Raw genomic sequence first — 23145 nt, 5'->3', positions numbered from 1 at the left:
GGGAACTATGCTACTTAGAGCATGGCTTTATAACATTTTGTGGCTGTCATCTGTTGTCATTCACTTTTCAAAGATCTTCTGTGTGGACCTCATGGTAGAACAAAGCTTTTGTGCTTGATTGGGTTACAATCTAGAATCGTGATAGGTGGCTGTAACAGTAGCTGAGAACCTCACAAGGAGGTGAGACAAAGAACTGATTGAAAAAAAGATAGGTGGTCAATAAAAATTAAAGAATTAAAGGTCATTTATGAATTTTACTAAAATCGTAATCCACAAGGGCTATAGAGGTGCAGCACCTTCACAGCATTGTGCTTTGGTAAACAAGCCGCAGAGTCCGAAGCATAGAGGCCTTTCTCTGGGAAAGGAGAGAGAATGGAAGGGAGCTACCATTTGACTTGGATCTCACTGAGGGCTAGACTGTGGCTTTGCCACTTCATACACAGGACTTGTGGCAAGCAGCTGCAGTTTCCCAGGAGCAGCACACTGAAAGAAATGTGCTTCTCAGAGGCCCTGTTCCTTCACTGGTTCCCTCATGCCCTATCAGGAGGAGGTGAGTAACTTGCTGTTGGCCTGTACCTGCAGCAAATTATGACATCTCCCCAATGGCTTAGCTGCCATCACAACACACAGAGGAAGTGAAACACAGGCTTCTCTCACTTTTCACCCACCTGCATGCCTGGATCCAGGGTCCGTGTAACCCACTCATGGCCGGAAGACCTTTATCCCTCATCCATCCCTGTGCAAGCACATAGTCTCAAGTCAAGGCGGATAGAATGTTTGATACTTGGCTGCTGCCATCTCTGGCATTCACTCCATCTCCATTCCCATTCCCTTCCCTTGGTCTCAGCTAACCTGCTGTCTGCCTGTCTATAAATCAACAAATTCCTTTAACCAGGCTGAATGACCACATCCTCCCTCGTCTCAGGGTCCTGCGTGTCTCCGGATTCCAAACCTCAGCAGCTACTCGTGTTCTGCAGTTTTAGTCTTTGTACTTTTAGCCACAACTGGCTTTTAGTTCCAAAAATAAAAATGACTGTCTGGCTTTCTAATTATTTTTAAATATTTAAAAGCAAGTTGTTTAAGGACACTTATTCCCCCAAGGCCTCATTATTTATCAGTTCCATAGAACAGCCCTAGCAACTGATTCAAGGCAATAGGAGTCTTTCCACTGACTTGAGTGGGCTTTGAATCAGGTCCTTTGGCCTCAACCAACTCACAGGAAGTACTCAGGACAGGACAGGATCAGTAGGCAAAGGCATTTAAACAAATAAGCTGTAACTGAATTTAAAAATCTCTGATTACTGTATTCGTTTACCAAGTTCAGTCTCCTACCTGCTGTGTCACTGGGCAAATGCAAGTACAATGTGTGCAATGGCAAGTTGGTAGTTGGGTGTTTGTTTTCTGCTAAGAGAAACTGGCCTATCGTGCAGCCAGGGTGCACATGGCATTCCCATTGATTTCAGTGGGCGAGCTGGGCGACAAGTGGCTACAAGATCAGGCCCTGTGTGACGACATTCCAAGTAATTACTTTACTCTTCTTACTCTACTTAGACCTGACTTTGCTTGAAGTTTAAAAGGAAGTCAGTGGCACATTGACTAGAAACTGAATCCAGTTTTGCCTCCCTCACCTAGTCTAGCCCCTAGACAACCTGCTTCTCTGTGTTTGAGGATGTTATTTGCTCATCTCTAGACTTGACTTCAGATGTTAAAAATAATCAAGCAAATATGGGAAGAAAATCTTATTGCTGACCATTCTGCTAGGCTGGGCTTCTGACTAAGGATCATAATCTGTATAATTATTTCAAGGGCATTATGTCAGTCCCCCTTCCTATCTTGTTCCCCTAGCATCAAGAGGCATGTTGAATTCCGTTACATTAGCCTCACAGCACGTATTGCACAAATGCGACAATACCTTGTACATTGCTGTCTACCCCCAAGCAACGTATAGAGGATATTTAAGCAGAAAGGGAGAGCGAGCCCATTATGCAAACAAGCTTGGAATTGTAAATATTTTTATTTCTCCCTTAGGAAATGGCTCGTGGAAGAGAGGAGACAAACACGACCTTGAAGCAAAGCAAGCCTACTCATCCCTCCAAACAGTCACTCTACTGAGGACAGTGAAACCTGAGTTTGAGAGGTTTTCCATGGAAGTGAAAAGTTCTGTTCAGAAACAAGGTCTGAACGAGGATGATTACGTAAGTACTTGATTGAGCCTAGAGCTTTTAGCGCCCTCAAAAACAGGATCCTGATTAAATCAAAGGTGACAAAGTGTCCTATTCTGAATCCGTCAAAAACACCTGGGCTCAGTTGTGAAACTCACTGTTATCTTTGTGAACTCTCTCTGGTAAGATGTTTTTCTCCCTGGCTAAAGAAAATTGCTCTTTGTTTGTCCACAGTCATCAGGGAGTACACAGTGGGAGGGGCAGGAGAAACAAGGGCTCTACATGTCTCTAGCACTTCCATCGTTCATCACACTCCTTTTATTGGTAAAATATTTTTTTCGTTCTTGATTTCTGTGTTTTCTCTCTGACTCCAGCTCGTCCTCATGCTTTTTCACTCTAGGGAAATGGCGTCTCAGCAGGTTGTGCTATCCTGTTGTATCTGGTAAATTGAACTTTTCTTATCCTTAAGGGGAGCTGTGCCCAAATTCCCAGCTTACCATGCTAAAATTCTGTGTGGTTTTAACCATCCAAATACCCACTGGAGGTATTCCACAAATCCTGTCAAGTATTTTAAACCTGGAAGTACCACAGTGCTCCAAAGAGGGAGATAAAATACTATATTTCTTGTTACCATTCACCTCTAGGAGGAGGATACTTCTGGGAATTAGCACAGAGTATCAGAAACACTGAAAGGATATTTCTCCAAGATCATTCCTAGATGGGTCTTCTTTGAGATGAAGATAGGAGGAGCTCACGGCACAATATACACACACACAGTTTCCTGCATGCTGGTGCAAGTACTTCATTCCCTGTGAAAGGGGCCACTAAAAAACCCCTGATGTGGCAAGAAGAGAATGTGGCCAAATGAGAGCTGAAGCTCATATAGCTCCAGGGGAACAGGGTTAGGATGTCAATCCACTGCAGTGACAGTGCCGTGCAAGAACTTCCCACCATCACTACTACTGGAACTAAAATGACCACACTTACACAGGAGACCAGTGAAATTGGAAAAGTCAGGAAAAGTGACTTGTTGGATACATTCATACACTATTTTATGTTGTTTTTATATTGATTTAAGGATTGGCATTAACTGACGTCTATAAAATAAAGGAAAGCAGCAACAGTCAATATATATTGCTTGAAAACTGAGATTGAGCCGAAACACAAGGTCTAAATCAAAAGCTTTGCTAACGTGCATGCTGAATTAATAGACAGGAAGTCTTTCCTGCAAGGTATTGTACAATATCAGTTGTCTTCAGAAAATCTGCACTCAACCAACCATAGAACAGCTGTATTTGAAAACCTATCACCTATTTGTGGTTTTAGGTACTGGGGAGGGTTATTTAGAATGAAAAGCCTTTTTTGATATAGTTACCCAGGAGGGTTTACAGTCACAGTTTGGGTCATAAATTCCAGTCACCCGAAAACATGCAAATCAGACTGAAACATGCAAATCCAGATGGAATCCTGGAAAGCCTAATTCACACTTTACTGCTGCAATGAAACAGAAAGCATGACTGAGTTCAAATAGTGCTCCAACGAGGGGCACAGGAGGCCCATTCAGATTTGCACATCTTTTTGCAGATGAAATTGTAAGACAACACAACTCCCATAGGACATGGGGATAATGCCTTCCAAGGAACTCTGAGATCTGTTAAGGAGAGCGACAAACCCTGATTCCCACCAACTGGAACTGAAGACTTGCCCTGGTAGCCCCACCAGTCAAGGGCAGCCAGGCTAATGTTCAAAAGGCAAGAGCAGCCAAATGGCTAGGAGAGCCAGTGAAGCCAGGAGCATGAATGTTATCTACCCAGCTCAGAGGCTGAGGTGGGTGGATTAAGGAGGACAGTTTGGAGTAAGAAGGAGAGGCACTCTGTGGTTCTGTAGGACATGGAGCCCGCTTCAAAGTTATGTTTGGAGGACCATGCATGTATCAATTCAGCTTTGTGTTAAACGCCTGGCTACAATTACATTGCCAGCAAAATCTGAGTCTCATTATAATGCGCAGAATTAGCACAATGTGTGTGAGAGATCAGCAAGCTCCCTCATGCTGGCAAACAGAAGAGTTTTTTGTTGGCTAACTTTCTTATTCTCCAAATAGGAGATTCCCTGCAAATACATCCATGTTGCCAACAGTTCTTTGTTCACTTTTATCAGACCTTAGCTGCTTGAGCAGTCAGATCTCAGTGCTGATAACATTCATTGGTTGCTCTCCATAGTACAGTCAGGTGACCCTAAAGCTCTCTTGTATTTTGCTCAGAGCAGGGGCTCAGAGCTACAGAGAAAAGGGGGTTAGCTTCAAACACAAGTTCAATATGTACTATTACTTACTGTGCTATAAGATCTAATCAAAAACCTTCTCACGTCAATTTATCCTCATGATTTTTGAAAAAATAAACAATTTTAAAGTGATGCTATTGTGTCACTAATACCTGAGAGCATTCAAAAATGAACAGATTTTAGTAATCTAATTTACTACCATTTGTGATACCCTTTGTTTTTTACAGTCACTCAGCTTGGGCAACGAAAACAGACTAGTCAGTGTCCCCTATCTGATTCTCATGCACCAGCACACAACAGCAACGACTGGGTTGCAGACACCGTTACAAACCAAGCAATTTTTTAAAATGTCAATTAAGAAAACTTATATTTTGTAAAATTGTGAAAGAAGAAAAAGCAAAACAAAAACAAATGACCTGACTAAGGGTCTCATCACCCAGCCCTCTTCCTATCTGCATGGAAGGGAAAGGGGATGCCAGCTTCACTATATGCTGGCCCTTGCTACTCCAAGAGAGTTTCCCTCTGTGGAGGCTTCCCAGCATTTAGGCTCTGTGGACTGGGAGGAGGTGGGGATGTCTCCACTCTACTGGATTCTTCTACACATGAAACCTGTTGGTGGAGGTGGGCATGTTACTTCAGGGGGAATCTTGCCTGCAGTGGATTACAGGGGTGATCAATGGGGGTTTGAATGCAATCCTCAGCTTCTTCTGCATGTGCAAATCATGTGTCCCAATGTAAATATCCAGGGAAACTCTGAATTGTAAAACAGAGAATCCACTTCTCTGTGCTGGGTTTTCCAGCATATGGGAGAATGAAGCTCTAAATGTGTGGCTTAATTCATCTGACAGTGACTCTGACAAAAAAAAAAAAAAAGATTTGTTAATACAGCATCTTGTCCTGAACTCTTGCCATTGTAAACTCCAAGGGCATTATTATGCTACACAGAAAGAGCATAATAAAAAGTGGAGAAAACATAACAGCCCAAAACAAAGGATGGAAAAACAGGAGGGGCAAAGCACTAACGTAGCAGTTCTCAGATTGGTGGACATGTCTGTGGCCTGTCGAGAGCTAGCAGCTCACATGGCACTGGCCCTCCTTGTTTCCAGCTGGTATGTTGCACAGAAAGAAGCTAAAAATACACAAAACATTCTTGATGTTGCTTTTCCATGTAAGCAGCTGCTGTCATTGTTAAGTAGCAGCCCTGTAATCAAGAATGTGTGGAGGTGTCCAGGAGACAATATCGCTGTTAGGATGAAGTCCAAAAGGTTTGAGAATCCTTGTCCTGGACAAATTTCTTTAAGCAGTCTTTAATTGATCACTGGTGACACAGTCAGAGAAGCAAGTGGTAGAGAGCGGTTTTTAAGAAGGCATTAGACAATTGGTTCCCAAACTTTTTAATAAAGCAACCCACCAGCTGCATTGTCTTTTTTTTCTTTTACCGAAACCCCAGCAATACCATCCTAATTCCAGCCTGGCACCGAGAGGAGGCTGTTGGAGGGTGAGCCCACTCTGCACTCCTCCTTTAGCAAAGGTTCCTGTCCCACGGGGCTGGGCCTCGCTCCCCATTCTGGTATTGGGACCTGGTGCAGAGGTGCCCAGCTTCTATTTATCAATGTAAATAACAGATTCTTCCCCAAAAGCCCAGCATTCAACATGCTGCTTTTAGAAAATATGGCCACTTATTTTGGTGTCTAAATGGGAGCTGAACTCATCTGATAATCTGATCTTCCACCTCAATCCTGCTACCCATTGCCAAACTCCAGTTGACTTCAGTAGGTGTAGGATTAGCCCCTAGAGCTAGCTTAACTCCTGTAGAAGTCTATCTGGACTTGCTTGATATGGGCTATGGAATCAGGCCCTTAGCAGTTGAAACTTCTCAATAATCCATCTGGAATGGATAGTCAGAATTAGGGACAGTAAAACAGGCTAACATCACTAGCTAAAATATTGCCTGTATCATCCAGTGGGATTTAAACAAGGTATCTGTCAGCTACTCACAGCGTGCTCTGAACGCTTGTAGAGTGATTTGGGATGCTTGGATTAAAGGCATAACATAAGAGCTCTAAGATAAATGTGCCAGAGACAGCAAGGGGAGTGGTTTGCATTTATCTGAGATCAGCATTTGCAACTGCCTCTGTATTAGGGTGAGAATAATTCCAGACAGACATGTTTAACAAGAAACAGTGTTTCAGTTAAAGTATATACACGGTCTATTTTTATTAAATAACACTAAGCACTTAATGCATTGGCTTAAAGCTTCAGTTTGAAACTTCTTAATACTACCTCTGTTCCTGGCTTGGGAGTAGAATTCAGTAAATGCTGTTTTTATATCTAACCCAGTATTCTGAGCTGGGATGATTTTATAACCTTGGATATTTGCTCTTTTGAGGTTAGCAGGCCACCCATGGCTTGTTTTTCCTTCTTATTTAAAAGCTGAAAAATTAGCTAATTAAACAAACATTCCAACTGTGTTAACGGCACAGCAGCATTGTTTGTTGGGAAAGATGTGTGGAGTTTTTTTCTTATCTACTGTCCTCTTCCCAACACTCACAATGAGCACCAGGAAAAGGAAACTGAAGATCAATTTGCCCGCAAAGCTATCTCACCCAAAGATACAAAGTCAAAGCTAAATACGTTATTTAGATCAGCTAGACACTACCTTTTAAAAAGTGACGATCTGTTATTTTTAAGGGTTTGAGTCTTCCAAATGAGAAATGGCCCAGAAGGGAAGCCTCTAAAGGAACTTTTAGGGCTTCACCAATTATCTACAAAAGCTATGTGGGAGGTAGCAGTAGTCATAAAGTTTATCACTTCATCCATAACATCCGTGCCAGACTCTTCCCCCATGTGTATTGCCTTACATCATCCTTTAATTGGGATTGTACACTCACAAAGATGGGGGGGAGAGAGGAAGTAAGCAATTCAGTAAAGTCACTGAGAGAGACAGGAAAAATATAATATATTCAATAGCGTATGTCCCATTTGTCTTTCTCGGACCCAGCCAGGCAGGATAAATGCACAGGCAGGCTTTTGTGTCTCTTTTGACTGCATCAGAATAGGAAAGGGTTTGCAGGGAGGGGGGTTATGCCTCTGCCAGGGAATAATTTGTTCAAATGAATAGGTTTATTCAGCGCCTAGAGTGCTTTGCTAATTGTGTTTGAAAGAATAAAAGCAAACCTCATGTTGCTTTTAGTAGCAAGAAAAAAAAGAGTTCACATGCTATCTTATTAATAAGAAGATTAATTCTATCAGCGAAACATAATTAGGAATTTGGAGCCCAATTCTACGTTCATTGAAGTCAATGGGAGTTTTCCAACTGATTTTAACAGGAGCAAAGTTGGACTCCTGATTGCTAAGTTTTCTGGGTTTAGTAGCCACTCCATTTTTATTTTTTGTTAATTAAAGATATTGCCTTTACTGCTTCCCTAATGATGGGAAAGACTAAATCTCTTGAGTATATTTGGTTCTTAAACAAAAAATACTGAATATTGGTAAGTTGATGAGTGCCATAAAAGATAAGAAAATAAATGAATTAGTCTTCCCTCTTACTGTTGAGGTCTGTTTAGTTTTTCTGTGGGAGCGGGGAGAGCAGAGAGTATCTCAGGATATTTTTGAAGTTGTTAAACTGAACCAGGTAGTACAAAATTTTAGTTATGACTTATAATAAGAACATTGGAAGCACTGGAATGTACATGTTTAGCATTGTTAGTCTTATATACTTGTGTATTGCCCATATGTCTTCAGTCTTTTTACTTTGGTTTCAAAGATAGTCACATTTCATTTTAGTAAACTGACATTTGCATTTACCTCCATGAAATATTAGAATGCAGGCCGGATACTCTTTCTTTAAAATACTCACCAGATATATATATTATATTCCACTAACAAGGAATTAAGATGTTGAAATTTGCAGGACTTTTTAAAGGTCTTTATGCTTATTTCATTAACGAAAGCTAATATTGGGCCAGATCCTGCTCCCATTTAAATTCACAGGAATATTGCCATTGATTTCAAAGGAGTGCAGGATTGGGCCTGTTCTCTTTCAACTAGAGCAGATCAAGCATGTATAGCTCATTTTGCACAAACTGACATTTTAAAAAACCCAGAGCATTCACTAACTCACTTTTCTAGAAGCCAGTAAGTACATCCATTACATCTCATAGTCCCAAAGTAACTTATGAAAAATAACATTCAACTGGAAGTTCTTTATTTAACTGCACAAAAATCTAAGCCCAGCAAAGATGAGGTCATTTGAACAAAAAGTCTTCAGGGATTTAGGTGATAAAGACTTCAGCAGCAGGAAATATGGTAGCAAATAGCAATCCAGTGCCAAAAAAAAAGCACAAGGTGGCCATTTGATCCGTTTTTCCCCCAGGAGAGAAGTGCTTGTCTTAATGGGTATTCAGAGATGTTGCAGCCCTGGGGGCTCACATTCCAGCTACTGGAGAGGATTGCTTTTATGAGCAGAGCTGCAGTCAGCTATGTTGGACTAAGCTTTCAGCATGAGAGACTTTACTGGAGTCAAATAGTTTGAGGTTGTTTTTTGTTTGTTTGTTTGTTTTTTGAGATATGCAACAGAAAATGTTCAGTTGCAAATTATGACCCTGACCTTCAAATCTGTCCATGTGGGCAGACCTGAACACCCATGATGAGGCCCAAATAGAGACAAGAGGCTACCTGTGCTGAGCCTGCAGCACTCTGGGCTAGATCCTCAGCTAGTAAAAAATCAGTATCCACTGATTTCAGTGAAGCTAGTCTAAACTATACCAGTTGATGATCTGACTGCCTGACAGAAAGGGGAGGGGAGGCTGCAGCCACCTCCCATGCACCCCCTCTTGACATGGGGTCATATTGCAGGCAGCCTGCCTCAGTTTCTCCCTCAAGGGACTTCTTAAACTCCACAGAGGCTTTTCTCACCCATTTACCACCCTTTCTTGGGGGGTCTGAGTTTATTCACATAAATAAAGTTCCAAAATAAAACTCTGAAAAAGTTCCAAAACACAGCCCATCCATTTTACCCTCTCATCAGGGGTCACTCCCAGGCTTTTCCTGCCCATAATCTCAGCAGCAAAACTCCCTGCTTTCTTTCCTGATCTTTCTTTTAGAGCCTGCTCACTCCCAGCAGTCTCCAGCCCACCTGACTCCCCAGGCCTTCCTGCCTGGGGCATTTCCTGCTTGGGCAGGCCACTCCCAGGCCCTGCCTGGTTGGAGCCTCAGGTTTCTGGCTTTGACTTACCACTCCAAGCCCCTTGCTATCAGTAGGGTAGTCATATTTCCAGTTCCCAAAAAGAGGACACTGCTGGAGAGGGAGATGGAGGGGCAGGTACAGTTGAGAGGTACCTGTAGCAGACGTACTCACTGGAGTTCGGGGGCAATACCACTCCCTGTCACTGTGGCAGGGTGGCTGGCACAAGCCAAGGACGCAGCAACAGTCAGCAACTCCCTGTAGAGCCCTTCCCAGGGAGGGGCCTAGATGGGCAGGATCCACCAGCTGTGGCTTGCAGGGGAGGGACCAATTGAGAAGGGGCCCAATCAGGGCTCCTTCTGAGCTGCAGCTTATCTGCTCTGCAAACACCTGGGACATTTCCTGTTGTTTGAAAAATCCCCCCAGACAGAGAAAGGAGCTCAAAAAAAGAGGGCAATGTCTGAGAAAACCTGGAGGTATAGTATACCCAGTCAGGGTCTTCCCTGCTGAAGCCTTTCTTACTTCCTACAATGTCCTGAACTTCCACCTTCACTGTAGCAACCTGCTATCCTTTGTAGGGAATTACCTGATCCAATCCAGGGCTGCCTCTTCAGTAGTCTGGGTTGGCTATCCCTAAACTCTACAGCATTTAGGGGGCAAGCTGTCTGTCACAGGGGCGCTCAAAGAATAAATAATGTTATTGGTCCTGTGCTGTGTTTGTGATGTTATGCCACATGAACATTTTTATTTACCAAGCGCTGACTGGGTGCTCGGTGCAGTTGTACAAGTCACAGAAAAAGATCCAGTCCCTGTCTTAGAGTTTATAATGTAAGTCCCTGATTCTTCTAACATCTACATAAATAGTCCCATTTAATTCAATAGAACTATTCACAGGCATAAAGTTATTGACATGTAGGATTAGGACCTAAGTGGGCAGGTGGAATAATATAAACATAGCCAGCCCTGGGTGAAGAAGATTAACATAGAAGGATGCAAGCTTTGTTGTTGTTTTTTTAAAATAGACAGGTAACAAGCCTACTGACTTAGGTGGGTTAACATGGTTAGCTTGGTAGAAACAATATATTTTTAGGATGGAGTGTGTGAATAAAAGGAGGACTTGTGGCACCTTAGAGACTAACCAATTTATTTGAGCATAAGCTTTCGGGAGCTACAGCTCACTTCATCGGCTGCATCACTCCCAGGTGATGCATCCGATGAAGTGAGCTGTGTAGCTCACGAAAGCTTATGCTCAAATAAATGTGTTAGTCTCTAAGGTGCCACAAGTCCTCCTTTTCTTTTTGTGGATTCAGACTAACACGGCTGCTACTCCGAAACCTGTGTACTAAAGAGGATGAGCGCTCTCATGCATATGAGGAATGGAGGGAAGTCTAGGAATCCCAGGAGAGGATCTCCCCCTGGAGCAGAATTCGAGTACTAATAACCTTGGGGGAGGAGTTCAAAAGTGAAACAAAAGGCTCAGTCCATTCCAAGAGGAAAACCTAACAAACGAAGAGAGATTGATTGGGAAGACTGGAATTGTTTGCCTCAGAGAGAAGATGAATAAAATGGGGCATGAGAAGGACGTCCAAAACTATGAGATGGCTCAGACATTTCTATTCAGCCTTCCTCACAATACCAGAGCAAGGGGACAGTCAGTGGAAGTAATAGGCTGAACATTCAAAACTGATAAAAGGAATTATTTCTTTCACCAAACTTTCAATTATCCAATTAGCCCATGGTGCTCATTGCCACAAGATACCATTGAGGCAAGAATTTAGCAGAATTCCAGAGAGGACTGGACATTTATACTGACAGAGGCAACGCATGAAGGGGGCATGCAGGGTCACATAGCACTCCAGATTTCTGCCAGAGTTTAAATGCCCTGCTCTGAACATACCACCAGCATCTTTAAATTGTGACACCTCCTCCCCCCCACTATCAACAGTTATGCGTCATCTTAATATACTGATAAGACTATCCAGAGTTATCATAGTAAAATGTAAAAAAAAAAAAAAATCTAAGAATTTTGGAAGTGATGTGAACCCTCAAGCTTCAGGGCATAAACCAACCTCTAGCGAATGGGGATTGAGAAGAAATTTTCCTTGTAGGCATGTTATCCATATCTGCCTATGGCAGTGTTTCTTGCCCCATCCTGTGAGGCAGCTGATACTGTTCATTGTTAGAGAGAAGATATTGAATGATCAGTCTGATCCTGCATAGGACTTCGTATGTTCCTAAATTATCAACAAGTTTTACAGCATTTTACATATGTGGGAAAGTGTGAAACAAGGATTGCTACATTCAAAGAGTCCTGTCCATATTACAATGAGATGCCATTGCAGGGACACGGAGTGCATAGAACTGTTTGTTGCATTGTTTGTATTTGTAGCCACCCCTCCCCCCACCTCCCTTATATGCACCAAGGCATTCAATGGGATTGCCAACTATCTACCCCATTTTGCACAGTAGATTTTTTGGAGAGCAGGGGTTTCTGGGAACTTTTCCAAACTAGGTGGCACTGTTTTTAGAGATGGGATTGGGAGGGCCTGCTGAAGAAGTGCAATGCTTCTGGCTTGCATTCCTTCCTGGGGGTGCGGGGAGTTGTCCTAGACTTGCACCAGTTTAGCCAAACCTTTCGTGTTTTTCAGCCAAACCTTGCAAAATGCCTGCGATGAGTGGAATACAAGTGGTGCAAGTTCAACTCATTGTAAGCAATGATTTCTTTCAGTGCTTTTTTGCTTAGTATAAATAGGGCCAAAGAGAACTGATGCAGTGGTCATGAAACCCCTCAATTTATGAGTCTATGACTTCTATAGTTAAAGAATCAGCCAAATAAAACATATTAACTGATATCCAGGAATTAAAAAAATAATTTAAAAGTACTTGAAAATGGAGACATAAATAACAGCAGCCTGAGGGTTTGCATTAGCTACCTGCCATCAGGTTTTGCAAGTAAGTATGCGCATTTACTCTGGTATTTAATAAAAATCATTTGCCATGGCAACCCCTGCCTTAGGTGAGCTCTTCAGATGCAGAGAGAATTCTTAAAGGAACACACATACCAATATATCTAGAGCATCTAAGAATAGCAATGAGACTTGAACACATGCTGTAGTATTTTAAATAACCAAACTCAAGGCTTGTTAGGTCCCCGTCCCCCCCCTTTCTGAAATGGTGAGAGTGGCCATAACCAGGACAAACCTCAGTACAATGAAACCTTCCAAATGACTACATTTGCAGAGCATAATATGAAGCTAACTTTATTTTTTCATTACCATCATAGAGAATGGTACCCTCTCTGTCAAATATTTTAAAACAACCTATAGAAATCAATAACAGGAAGGCTTAGACTACACTGAAAACAAGTTCTCTTCTGAGTAGCCTTTCTTAAGCTATGGTCTTTACACATTGCTGTAAATTGGTTCTAGTTTTCCCTTCATGTGTCAGGTTTTGCCTAGCCATTTTCAGATGTCGTCAGCCTGTACGGAACAAATGTCCTGTATTTATTTAAAGGCTTAGCTTAATAGAGTTGACTTCAGTATGAACATTCCTACATCTCCCCAATGGTGATCTTTCTCCAAATTTGGAGGTTTTACTCATTCTGGCATGAGACGCACTTAGAAACAACCCAAAAGATATGTAAAAATAAAGCATTTCAAATGAGGTGAGCTGGTTTTGTGATAAAATCAGCAGTCCAGGACCCCAACATGTGTTACATGTTGTGTACAAGGTTCGAATGGCAAACATTTAACAAAAAGTGCCCTCCCTATTTGTCCTATCCTGCATTGATTTGAACCAGTTAACATATCTTAACAATTGTAACTGAGTCTTTTAGATTTTCAGATTAATTATTATTCTAAAGATCTGGCCTGCTCCTGCAGTTTTGAATTTTTACTTAGGATCTAATAAAAGCGCTATTCTGTGAGTTACTAGCTTATCTTACTTTTCATCTGTAGCCAAAATGCACGAATGGTCACACTATAAGCCATTCAAACCTCTTACCAGTAAAATGTAGACATTCACAGAGCAGGTATTATATGCTGCCTTCATAGACTGTCAATAAGGTGATTAGACTAATGTGTTTGAAACAAAAGAATTTCTTCAGCTGAATTGGCTTTCAGCTGAAAAGAATATTCCTCTTAATCTTTTCCTTTAGGACTTTGCCCACGTGGGTAGAAATATAACATCTAAATATAGGCTTGTGCTCAGTGTCTTCATTACAAGAGTCAGTAAAGATTTTGTTAAAAGAAGAGCTGAACATTTGAAGATATGAAGAATGCTTCATGCTTTAAGTCACAAACACGCTTTTTCTAGTTATGCATCCTTTCAATAGTCATTTGACAGTAATGTTACACTTTGCACCTCGGATCTAAAAACCTGTTATTGATACTAATTTATAGAGTTGGTCAAATATTATTGACTAAATACATTGTTTGGTAAATTTCACCATATTTACAGGAAAGCATTATTTGACCTATAATATTTTCAAGTATTTGGCCAGCTCTATGTCTATTTTAATTATATTAATGAATACTTTGCTGAATAAAGGCAAAATTAATCTAATAATTTATTCAATTAATAATTTATTTCCAGTGTCAAACAGTGCTACTGATTAGTTAAGCCTGACAACACCTCTGAGGTAAGTAAACACTATACTATAATATTACAATAACTAAGCCACAGAAAGATAAAATAACCTGCACATGATTATATCATATGTCAGTAAGAGAGCTAGAGAGAACTGGGAATAGAAAAGCTAGGAATCCTGGGCGAAATCCTGATCCCATCAAAGTTAATGGCAAAATTCCCATTGATTTCAGTGGGGCCAGGATTTCTCCCCTGATTCCCAGTCCCCTGCTCTGACTGACGTTCTGTAGGATAATAAGACCTATGATATGTAGCAGGGGTTTTCAGCCTTTTTCTTTCTACGGCCCCCCCTAATATGCTATAAAAACTCCATGGCCCACATGTGCCATAACTGTTTTTCTGCATGTAAAAGCCATGCTGGTATTAGGGGGTAGCAAGCAAGGCAGCTGCTCAGGGCCCCACGCTCCAGGGCCCCCACAAAGCTAAGCTACTCAGGCTTCAGCTGGAGGCCCGGTTGGCAGGGATCGGGCCAGTGGGGCTTTGGCTTTCTTCCCTGGGCCCCAGTGAGTCTAATGCTGGCCCTGCTTGGCAGACCCCCTGAACCCTGCTTGCAACCCCCCAGGGGGCCTCACACCCATGGTTGATAACTGCAGATATGTAGCCAAGGGATTTACTTCCTTCCTTAAGGGCTCGGTGTGGAGCACACTGAAGTCAATGGTAAAGACTCCCATTGACTTCAATAGGCTTGGGATCAGGCCCCAAATCTGCTGAAGGGAGTCTTATTGCCCTTATGCATTTATTAATCTTAACTCAAGGAATAGTTTTAGATTATATTTTTGATGCCTGCTGTTTGGTATGTTGGCAGCAGGCAGTTAGTAGAAATTTAAGGCTATTTTATAGATAATGAGACCAAAGGAATGCCCTAGTAAAAGGTAGAGTAAGCAATAAATAAATAAAACAGTGTGGAACCATTATAATTATTGTTCTGGAGGGATTCTTCCCCGTACTTGTATGTCATTTTCCATTCTGCTATACTCTGTTCTGCATTTTACTGTGTTGCTATCCTGTATCTTAGAACGAAAATGGGCCTATACTTTAATTCACAATTTGACAAATGAGCAACTTGTGGCTGTGCCAGCTAGATGATGATGAATAAATTAACCACTTGATTACAAATGAAAAATGAGGAAGAAATACTGATAGAAATGTAGGGCTGGAAGGGACCTCAAGAGGTCATCAGCCCCCAACACTGAGGCAGGACCAAGAAAACCTAAACCAATCCCTGACAGGCAATTATCTAACCGGTTCTTAAAAATCTCTAGTGATGGGGATTCTACAACCTCCTTTGGAAGCTTATTCAAGTAGTTAACTATCCTTATAGTTTGAAAGTATTTCCTAATATCTAACCTAAATCTTCCTTGCTGAAGATAAAGTAGATTACTTCTTGTCCTACCTTCAGTGAGGCCTGGAAAAAAATTCAGAGTCCCCTTTATAACAGCCTTAACACACCTGAAGATTTATCAGGTCTCCACTCAGTCTTCTTTTCTCAAAAGTAAACATGCCCATTTTTTAAAACTTGTCCTAATAGCTCAGGTTTTCTAAGCCTTTTATCATTTTTGTAGTTCTACTCTGGACTCTCTTCAGTTTGTCTTCATCTTTCTTAAAGTGTGGGGTCCAAAACAGGACATAGTACTTCAGCTGAGGCCTGACAAGTGCTGAGTAGACTAACTCTGCTGCAGGCCCTGACTCCTGACACTTTCATCTAGGCCGCATTTCCCTACTTTGCTTATGAGAATGTCACATGGGACCATGTCAAAAGCCTTACTAAAAATCAAGGTATATCATGTCTACTGCCTCTGTCCATCACTTAGGCAAGTAACCCTGTCAAAAAAGAAAACTTAGGTTGGTTTGGCATGATTTGTTCTTGACAACTCCACATGGGTTTTTCTTTATCACCCTCTTAGCCTCTAGTTACTTACAAATTGATTGTTTAATAATTGTTCCAGTATCTTTCCATGTATCAAAGTTAGGTACACTGGCGTATAATTCCCTGGGTCCTCTTTGTTTCCCTTTTTAAAAATAGACACTCTGCTTGCTCTTCTCCAGTAGTCTGGAACCTCAGCTGTCCACTATGAGTTTTCAAGGATAGTTGCTAATGGTTCTGAGATTCTACTTCAGCAAATTCCTTACATATCCTAGGGTTAATTTCATCAGGCCCTACCAACTGGAATGCATCTAACTTATCTAATTATTCATTAATATGTTCTTTCTTTATTCTGCCTTGTGTTCCTCCTCTCTTGTTGTTAATATTAATTGTGTTCAGCATCTGTTCACAATTAACCTTTTTAGTGAAGACTGAAGCAAAATAGGCATTAAATACCTCATCCTGCTTGGTGTTATCCATTATTAGGTCTTCCTCCTGCTAAGTAGTGGACCTATATTTTCCTTCATCTTTCTCTTGCTCCTAATGTAGTTATAGAACCTCCTCTTATTGCTTTTTATATCCCTTGCTAGTTCTCACTCATTTTGTTCCTTAGCCTTTCTGATTTTTACCTTGCATGCTTATGCTATTCTTTTGTACTCATCCTTAGCAATTTGTTTAATTTTCCACTTTTTGTAGGATTCCATTTTGATTTTCAGATCATTAAAGAATTCCTGATGGAGCCATATCTGCTTCTTACTACTATGCCTGTCTTTACTTCGTATTGTTATAGTTTGCTGTTGTATCTTTAGTATTGTGCTTTGAGAAACTGCCAGCTCTCCTGAACTCCTTTTTCCCTTAGATTTTCTTCCTATGCAACCCACCTACCATCTCTCTGAGTTTAATTAAGTCTGAATTATGAGGAAGGGATAAATAAAGAGGGATGTTGTATTTATATTTTTTCTCTATTAAATGACAATAACCTACCCAGATAGAATCCCTAAATTCTCTGGAATTTGTGTAATTTTGTTATAGCTCACTACCCAAGTGTTGTTTTTTAATTTTGTTTTCGTATAATTTTTACTGAACAATTAGTCAGGTTCTGACCCAAGTATGGTATTAAAACATATAAAGATTTAGTTATAGTGGGTTAAATACTGCCCTAAATCCACATGCAGAACTCTCATTGATACCAAGTTCCAGGTAGAACATCTATTTGTTGTAGATAATATGCTTGCTACTTGGTATTAATGATCCTTTTGTCTAGGAAGAACAGTAATAGCAAATCACTAGGCTTACCTCATCCCACTGGGGTAAAGGGTAACCCCTGTCCCAGTGCCAGCAGAGCAGCTACATTCGTGGAGAGGATAGCAGGCAGCATATTCATCATCTCCTCCCTGGGGAAGGAGGTGCTTAGCCAGGGGGAGAGTATCTTAAAACTGTGTCCAAGTTATAGAAAAGCAGTTAGTAGAGGCTAAATCAGCTCATCTCTTGGGCTTCCTGGCCAGCACTGCCAACTTTTGGGGGCTTCAGTTCCCCCCCACCCCCCTGAACAGCAGGGATTGCTAGAGCCTTTTGCCATTGCAACCCCCCACTGCAGCTAACTTTTTGCAGCTGAGGTACATCAGCGGAAGCTAGCAAATCCCGGGACTCAGTCATGGCTGTTACATTTTCCTTTACATATGTATTGCTCTTATTGCAGGAAATGTAAATGTCATGGAGTGCAGTCCAGTCATAATATTGACTATTAATCATATAGTGTGTTTGGAGTGCTATTCAGTACTGGGACCCTGCTCAGCCATATATGGTGGAATAGAAATCACTTTTGGTTACAGTGATGAAAATGTTTTGTTCCAACTATGCCTGGAGAGCACTGGGCATGTCATGTGCCCAGGAATGGAAGTTGTGGGTAGCCTTCCCTTTCTGGGAGAGGTGCTGTTTGAAATTCCATTTATATAGAAAGATGTCCAAGGTGGAACTACAAGCACTTCTCTATGATATTTGTACATCCCCCAATTAACGTAGTATTGGAGCACTTTACAATCTTTAATATATTTATTCTCACAGCACTCCTGTGAGGTCAGGACATGCTCTTAGCCTCATTTGCAGATAGGAAACTGAGGCACCGAGATATTAAGATGCGCGAGGTCAGACAGGAAGTCTGTGGCAGAGCAAATGATTGACCCTGGGCCTCCCAGACTAGTGGCGTAAACACTGAGCCATCCTTCCCTTCCATTTGACTCCACCTACTCCAGGGAAAAGGTATGAAAAGGCAAATACCAAAAGGCAGATTCTTTTCTTTTCTATTGTTGTGAGGGAATCGCTGAATGGATCAGACCTACGGTAAATATTGGAGTGGCACTAAGAGCAGGGATCTTTTTTTAAAACTCATCTCTGCCACAGTGCCTAGGCAGCTGCTTTGCTGTGATCTCTGCTTACTACATCTTAGTTAAGGAGTACTAGTGGCACCTTAGAGACTAACCAGTTTATTTGAGCATAAGCTTTCATGAGCTACAGCTCACTTCATCGGATGCCTCTAGTACTCCTTTTCTTTTTGCGAATACAGACTAACACGGCTGCTACTCTGAAATCTGTCAAAATACATCTTAGTTGTCTCACTATTGCCATGAGCTCCCCCTTCTGGTTCTTATATCCACCTTTTCTCTCTTGACTTACACTTAAATTGTAGGTTTCAGAGTAACAGCCGTGTTAGTCTGTATTCAGCTTTTCACTATATACGTGAACAGTGCCTTACACAGTGGTACCCTGATCCATCACTGGGGTTTCTTAAGTGTTACCACAATACAAATAGTAGTAAAGGGAGGGAGACAGAAGAGGGGATTTCTTCTCCTCCCTACCCCCATAGCCGACAACAAGCCATCCCTCTGAGGGGTAAAAAAATGCTGCGCCTTAAGAGTTTGCTGTGTTAATGACCTGGGCTTTGTTTCTCTGACAAGTCTGACATGTTACAATAAATGTTTTAATCTATGTTTGTTTTAATCTAATTTAATCTAATCCTGGGGCAGACTAATCAAACTACACACATAATATAGGATGCCTTTTATTATCATTAACACATACACCATTGCTCAGTGTGAAATATAAAGTGGATGTTTCATCTATGTTGAAAAACATATAACTCGGCATGAACAGGCCCGCCGACAGGGGGAGCCAAAGAGGGTAATTGCCCAGGGGCCTGGATGATTTAAAAAGGCCTGGGAACCCTGGGCCCTTTTTAAATAGCCTGGGCAGGCCACAGGGCTCCTAGGCACGTGCGATGTGGCGAATGCTCCAGGCCCTGCACTTTGCGGGGGGCCCCACGGGCAGGCGCGATTGGCCAGCCCAGTGCAGTCGGTGCCGGAAGTGACGGGGTCGGTGCCAGAAGTGACGGATTCATCACGTTTGCCCTGGGCCCCGCACCTCCTGCTAGGGACGTCCCTGCAGCCCGGAATTGCTGTTGCCGGGCCTGTGCATGAATGAATGTTTCTATAACACTGTACTATCTTTCATTGTTACATAAAGCCCCTAAGGACCTCATCCTGCAAGCTTACTCAGGTGAGCAGCCCTAGTGACTTTTGTGGGTACAACTCACCTGAGTGAAGGTTGCAGGATGCAGCCATAAGTCACTACATAACAAAATACCATAACATCTAGTGAGGCTTGGAATGCTGTTTGTCCTTTAGAAAGCCATTGCCTAGTTCTGATCTAGTGAACAAGTGAGTGCTTTGGCCAATTTATTTCTGTATTTCATTCTTTCAACACACTGTGGGCTAAATGCTGCCCTTAGTTACATCCACGATGCCCTGCACTATGTTCTTTTTCAAAGGTAAACTGAATATTAAGGAAATGACCTTTTCTGCGCTACGCAGTTTTTTCTATTATTATTTTTTCCTCTTTCCCTTAGCAGGGGCTGCTTTTCTTCCTGTTTCTTTGAACCACTAAGCTCCAACTCCATTAGGGAAGCAGTCTTGTTGCCTGAGAGAATGGGGTATATTTTCAGCATGTGTGGATTTAAACATACAGCTCACATTAACTGCTTGTTCCTCCCATTCCAGCTGCTGTGTTGCCCTCAAAATCTTTTGATCTTCCAGTATCCAAGTGAACGTGCAGGCTTAGGCAACTGGCCGTGTTCCTGCCAACTTAGACAGTACCAAGACACAAAATATTAGTGACAGCTTTATGGCTAAATCCAAGTGCTTTTTTCTGAATGCACTTAATCTTTGAGGAGGCTTGACATCCAGATCTGAAACTGGAGCTCAGCTCTCTTTCAGTGGACGTTTTCCTGTTAACTCCTGTATGCATGAATTGATTAGCTAGTTCATAGTCTTTGCCCATATATTAGGCACTCGAGTTTGAAAATGTTAGCCATTTCACATAGCTTGAGTGAGGCTGATGCCTAGATCCTTCCCCATCACTAAAATGCTCCATGGCTTGTAAGTGCTTTAATATAGAATTGGGAGGCTCAGTACTGGGCAATTCTAAATACAAAACACTTTGCTATACATAAAGCAATTAGGATATGGAGAGTTATGGGTCCCCAGTAGATGTAACTTGGCAGTCTTCCACATAAGTAACATTTTGTATTGCTGTACATGCTGTTAACGTTAATGCCTTAGTATATATGTACAGTGTGGTCACACTATAGCTGGTTGGGGGATCCATAACTTTGAATTGCCCGACTTTTGAGCATGTAAAAATCACAACCATAGTGTAGCACTGATGTAGCTTTTGCATTTAATTTCCTTGGAGGATTATTTTTTATAATGAAACATGACTACGAAGGGCAAAAAGATGGGGAATAGAGGGGAAGGATGGGAAAATGAAAGGAAGAATGTGCATTTATTTGACTATGACTTTTGGCTATGTACCTAGACCATATTTTGCACACTCTTGGATCTTACACATAGGGTGCACTGCACCCTACAATGGGTGTGTAATCTGAAATTGGTAGTAAAGAAGTCTGAGCAGGAAAGTTCTCTGCCTCCCTTTATGACTGTCACCAAAGGGGCACAGCAAATCTGGCAGTCTTTTCTGCTGGTCACTCAGGTCATCCAAGCCACATATTGGCGGGGCACAGAGAGAACTGGAGCATCCAAGAAAAAGACAGACCCATCGTGCCTGCATATGTACAGTGTTTGGAGCTTCTCTCTTTCACTTATTTTAAAAATTAGCAGAAAATAGTGTGCACAACATTCTTTAATGCTTCTCACTTTTAAATCTTAGCTAGCAGAATTATTTATTACCTATAAGATTAGAGGTTCTTATAAAAGCTTTTATCAAATATGGGGCTCTTCCTTGATTACTGTCTGTTGCTGAACTGCACAATTAGTTACTATGGAGACCCAGATTTTGCCTTTAAGCATCTTACAAAGAACTCATCAGAAGTATAGTACTCTCCACTGGACAAATTTCATTGAATGTCCGTTTATTCCATCACTTTCTATCCCTTTCCACAGTGATGTATTTTCTTCTTACAGAGAGGGGAGGGTGTGTTATTTTTTGCTAGTGAATTTTGCTTTTACTATTGGATGATCTAACATCTGAATAAACATAAGAAAAGCACACATTGCTCTGGAAAGTTCAATATCATTCTAAATGGCCATTTTTAATATAGCAATGATCAAGATTTTCAAAAGAGATTAATAATTTTGGAGTGCCTCAAGTTTCGGATACACAATTTGAGACACCATAAAGGGGCTTAAACTGATGAGGACCCACTATCTGAAAATGAGGCCACTTTAAAGTATTTAAAGTTGGGCTCCCAAAAATCACTAGTCTTTTTAAATATCTTGGCCACTGTTATTTAATATATATGTATTGCATGTACAGATACCTCAAACTGTGCCAAAGAGAATGATATCAGACTTTCCAAAGCAATTCATGTGTGGGCTAAGAACTAAGATGAGATATTTTGGATCAGATGGTCTTTGCTTCAAAGAGTTATGTGTTTGAAAATGGGGGTATGTAAGAAAGTGCCTTCTTAGCCATAACTAGTGTGCCTAGTATGACAGATGGTATATTAAAATTATTTTGTGTTTATAGGGTCTCCCCCCCCCCAAAAAAAAAACAAACAAAAAAAACCCAGTTCTAGTTACAGCTGTAGAGCTACAAAGTGAAACTGGATGAGTGTTATCAAAGACAAATGGAATGGTACCCAATAACAGGAACAGAGTTCCTTCAGAACAATCTGTGAAATTATCTCAAAGTCATTAAATAGCAAAATAATAAATTCATGTTCATCTTATCCCTATGTCCTCTCCTTTGCAGTATTCCTTTCAGCTGCAACCATGCAACCATTAGAGACGAACAGCCTAAGAGGGCTCTTTGTTACACATCCCCGTGACACCCTTATTGTGAAAAAGGAAAAAATATATCACAGCAATAGGGATATTCAGATGGTGCAGCAGGAGGATAGGCAGGTAGATTGTAAGTGCTTTATAACATCCCATATTCCCTTTTAAGGATTTGTGCTTGAAAGTACTATGTGACTAATGTGAGGGCTAACTAATGCACAAGGCACTACAGAGTTTGGGGTGCCTCTTCCACTAGAAATGGGGGTAATAAATGGGGGTAATAATTTTTTTAAACTGGAAAACATGAAACCAGCAGAATTTCCAGTGTTAGGTTTGACAGGCCTAAAGCAGACATTACTAAAACTATTAATCGTCAGTCCCTTAAGACTGACTGCTTTCAGGAACTCTGGCTGTTTGGATTAAGCCCAGTGTGATGAAAAGGTACCCTATAAGTGTTCTTAGTGGGCACTGGGAATGAAAAGCCAGTTGTGTTCATGTCACATACAAGAGAACACTTGCATCAAAATCTGCCACAGTAAAATAGCATGTTGTAGAATAAGACAGGTCTCATGCTAAAACCAGCTGGTAGAATAGAAATGAGGAGAGCACTAAGAAAAGATAGGCACCATCAAACAGCTGGTGTATAAGAAGTTAGGGCAGGAGCCTAATGAAACTAGAAACCATGGTCCAAAATCCAGTTGAGAAATCCTGGCATCA

The 23145-nt window shown here is 41.4% G+C and overlaps 1 protein-coding gene and 1 long non-coding RNA gene across 5 annotated transcripts in view; one reads left to right on the top strand and one right to left on the bottom strand.

Moving 5' to 3' along the window:
* LOC311520683 overlaps window positions 1–23145 on the bottom strand; it is a 450923-nt gene that overhangs the window by 52323 nt on the left and 375455 nt on the right. The window lies entirely within an intron of this gene.
* NPR3 (natriuretic peptide receptor 3) overlaps window positions 1–23145 on the top strand; it is a 54530-nt gene that overhangs the window by 12817 nt on the left and 18568 nt on the right. For all 4 annotated transcript variants that reach the window (XM_084628337.1, XM_084628336.1, XM_084628335.1 and 1 more), the window contains one exon: window positions 2029–2195. In XM_084628337.1, the coding sequence (XP_084484463.1) occupies window positions 2029–2195 (167 nt within the window). The remainder of the gene's footprint in view (window positions 1–2028; window positions 2196–23145) is intronic.

The sequence above is a fragment of the Lepidochelys olivacea genome (genome assembly GCF_965140295.1).
Source record: "Lepidochelys olivacea isolate rLepOli2 genome assembly, chromosome: 5".
In the NCBI taxonomy this organism is placed as follows: Eukaryota; Metazoa; Chordata; order Testudines; family Cheloniidae; genus Lepidochelys; species Lepidochelys olivacea.
The sequence above is the reverse complement of the archived record's forward strand: the minus strand, read 5'-3'. Positions and strand labels throughout refer to the sequence as shown.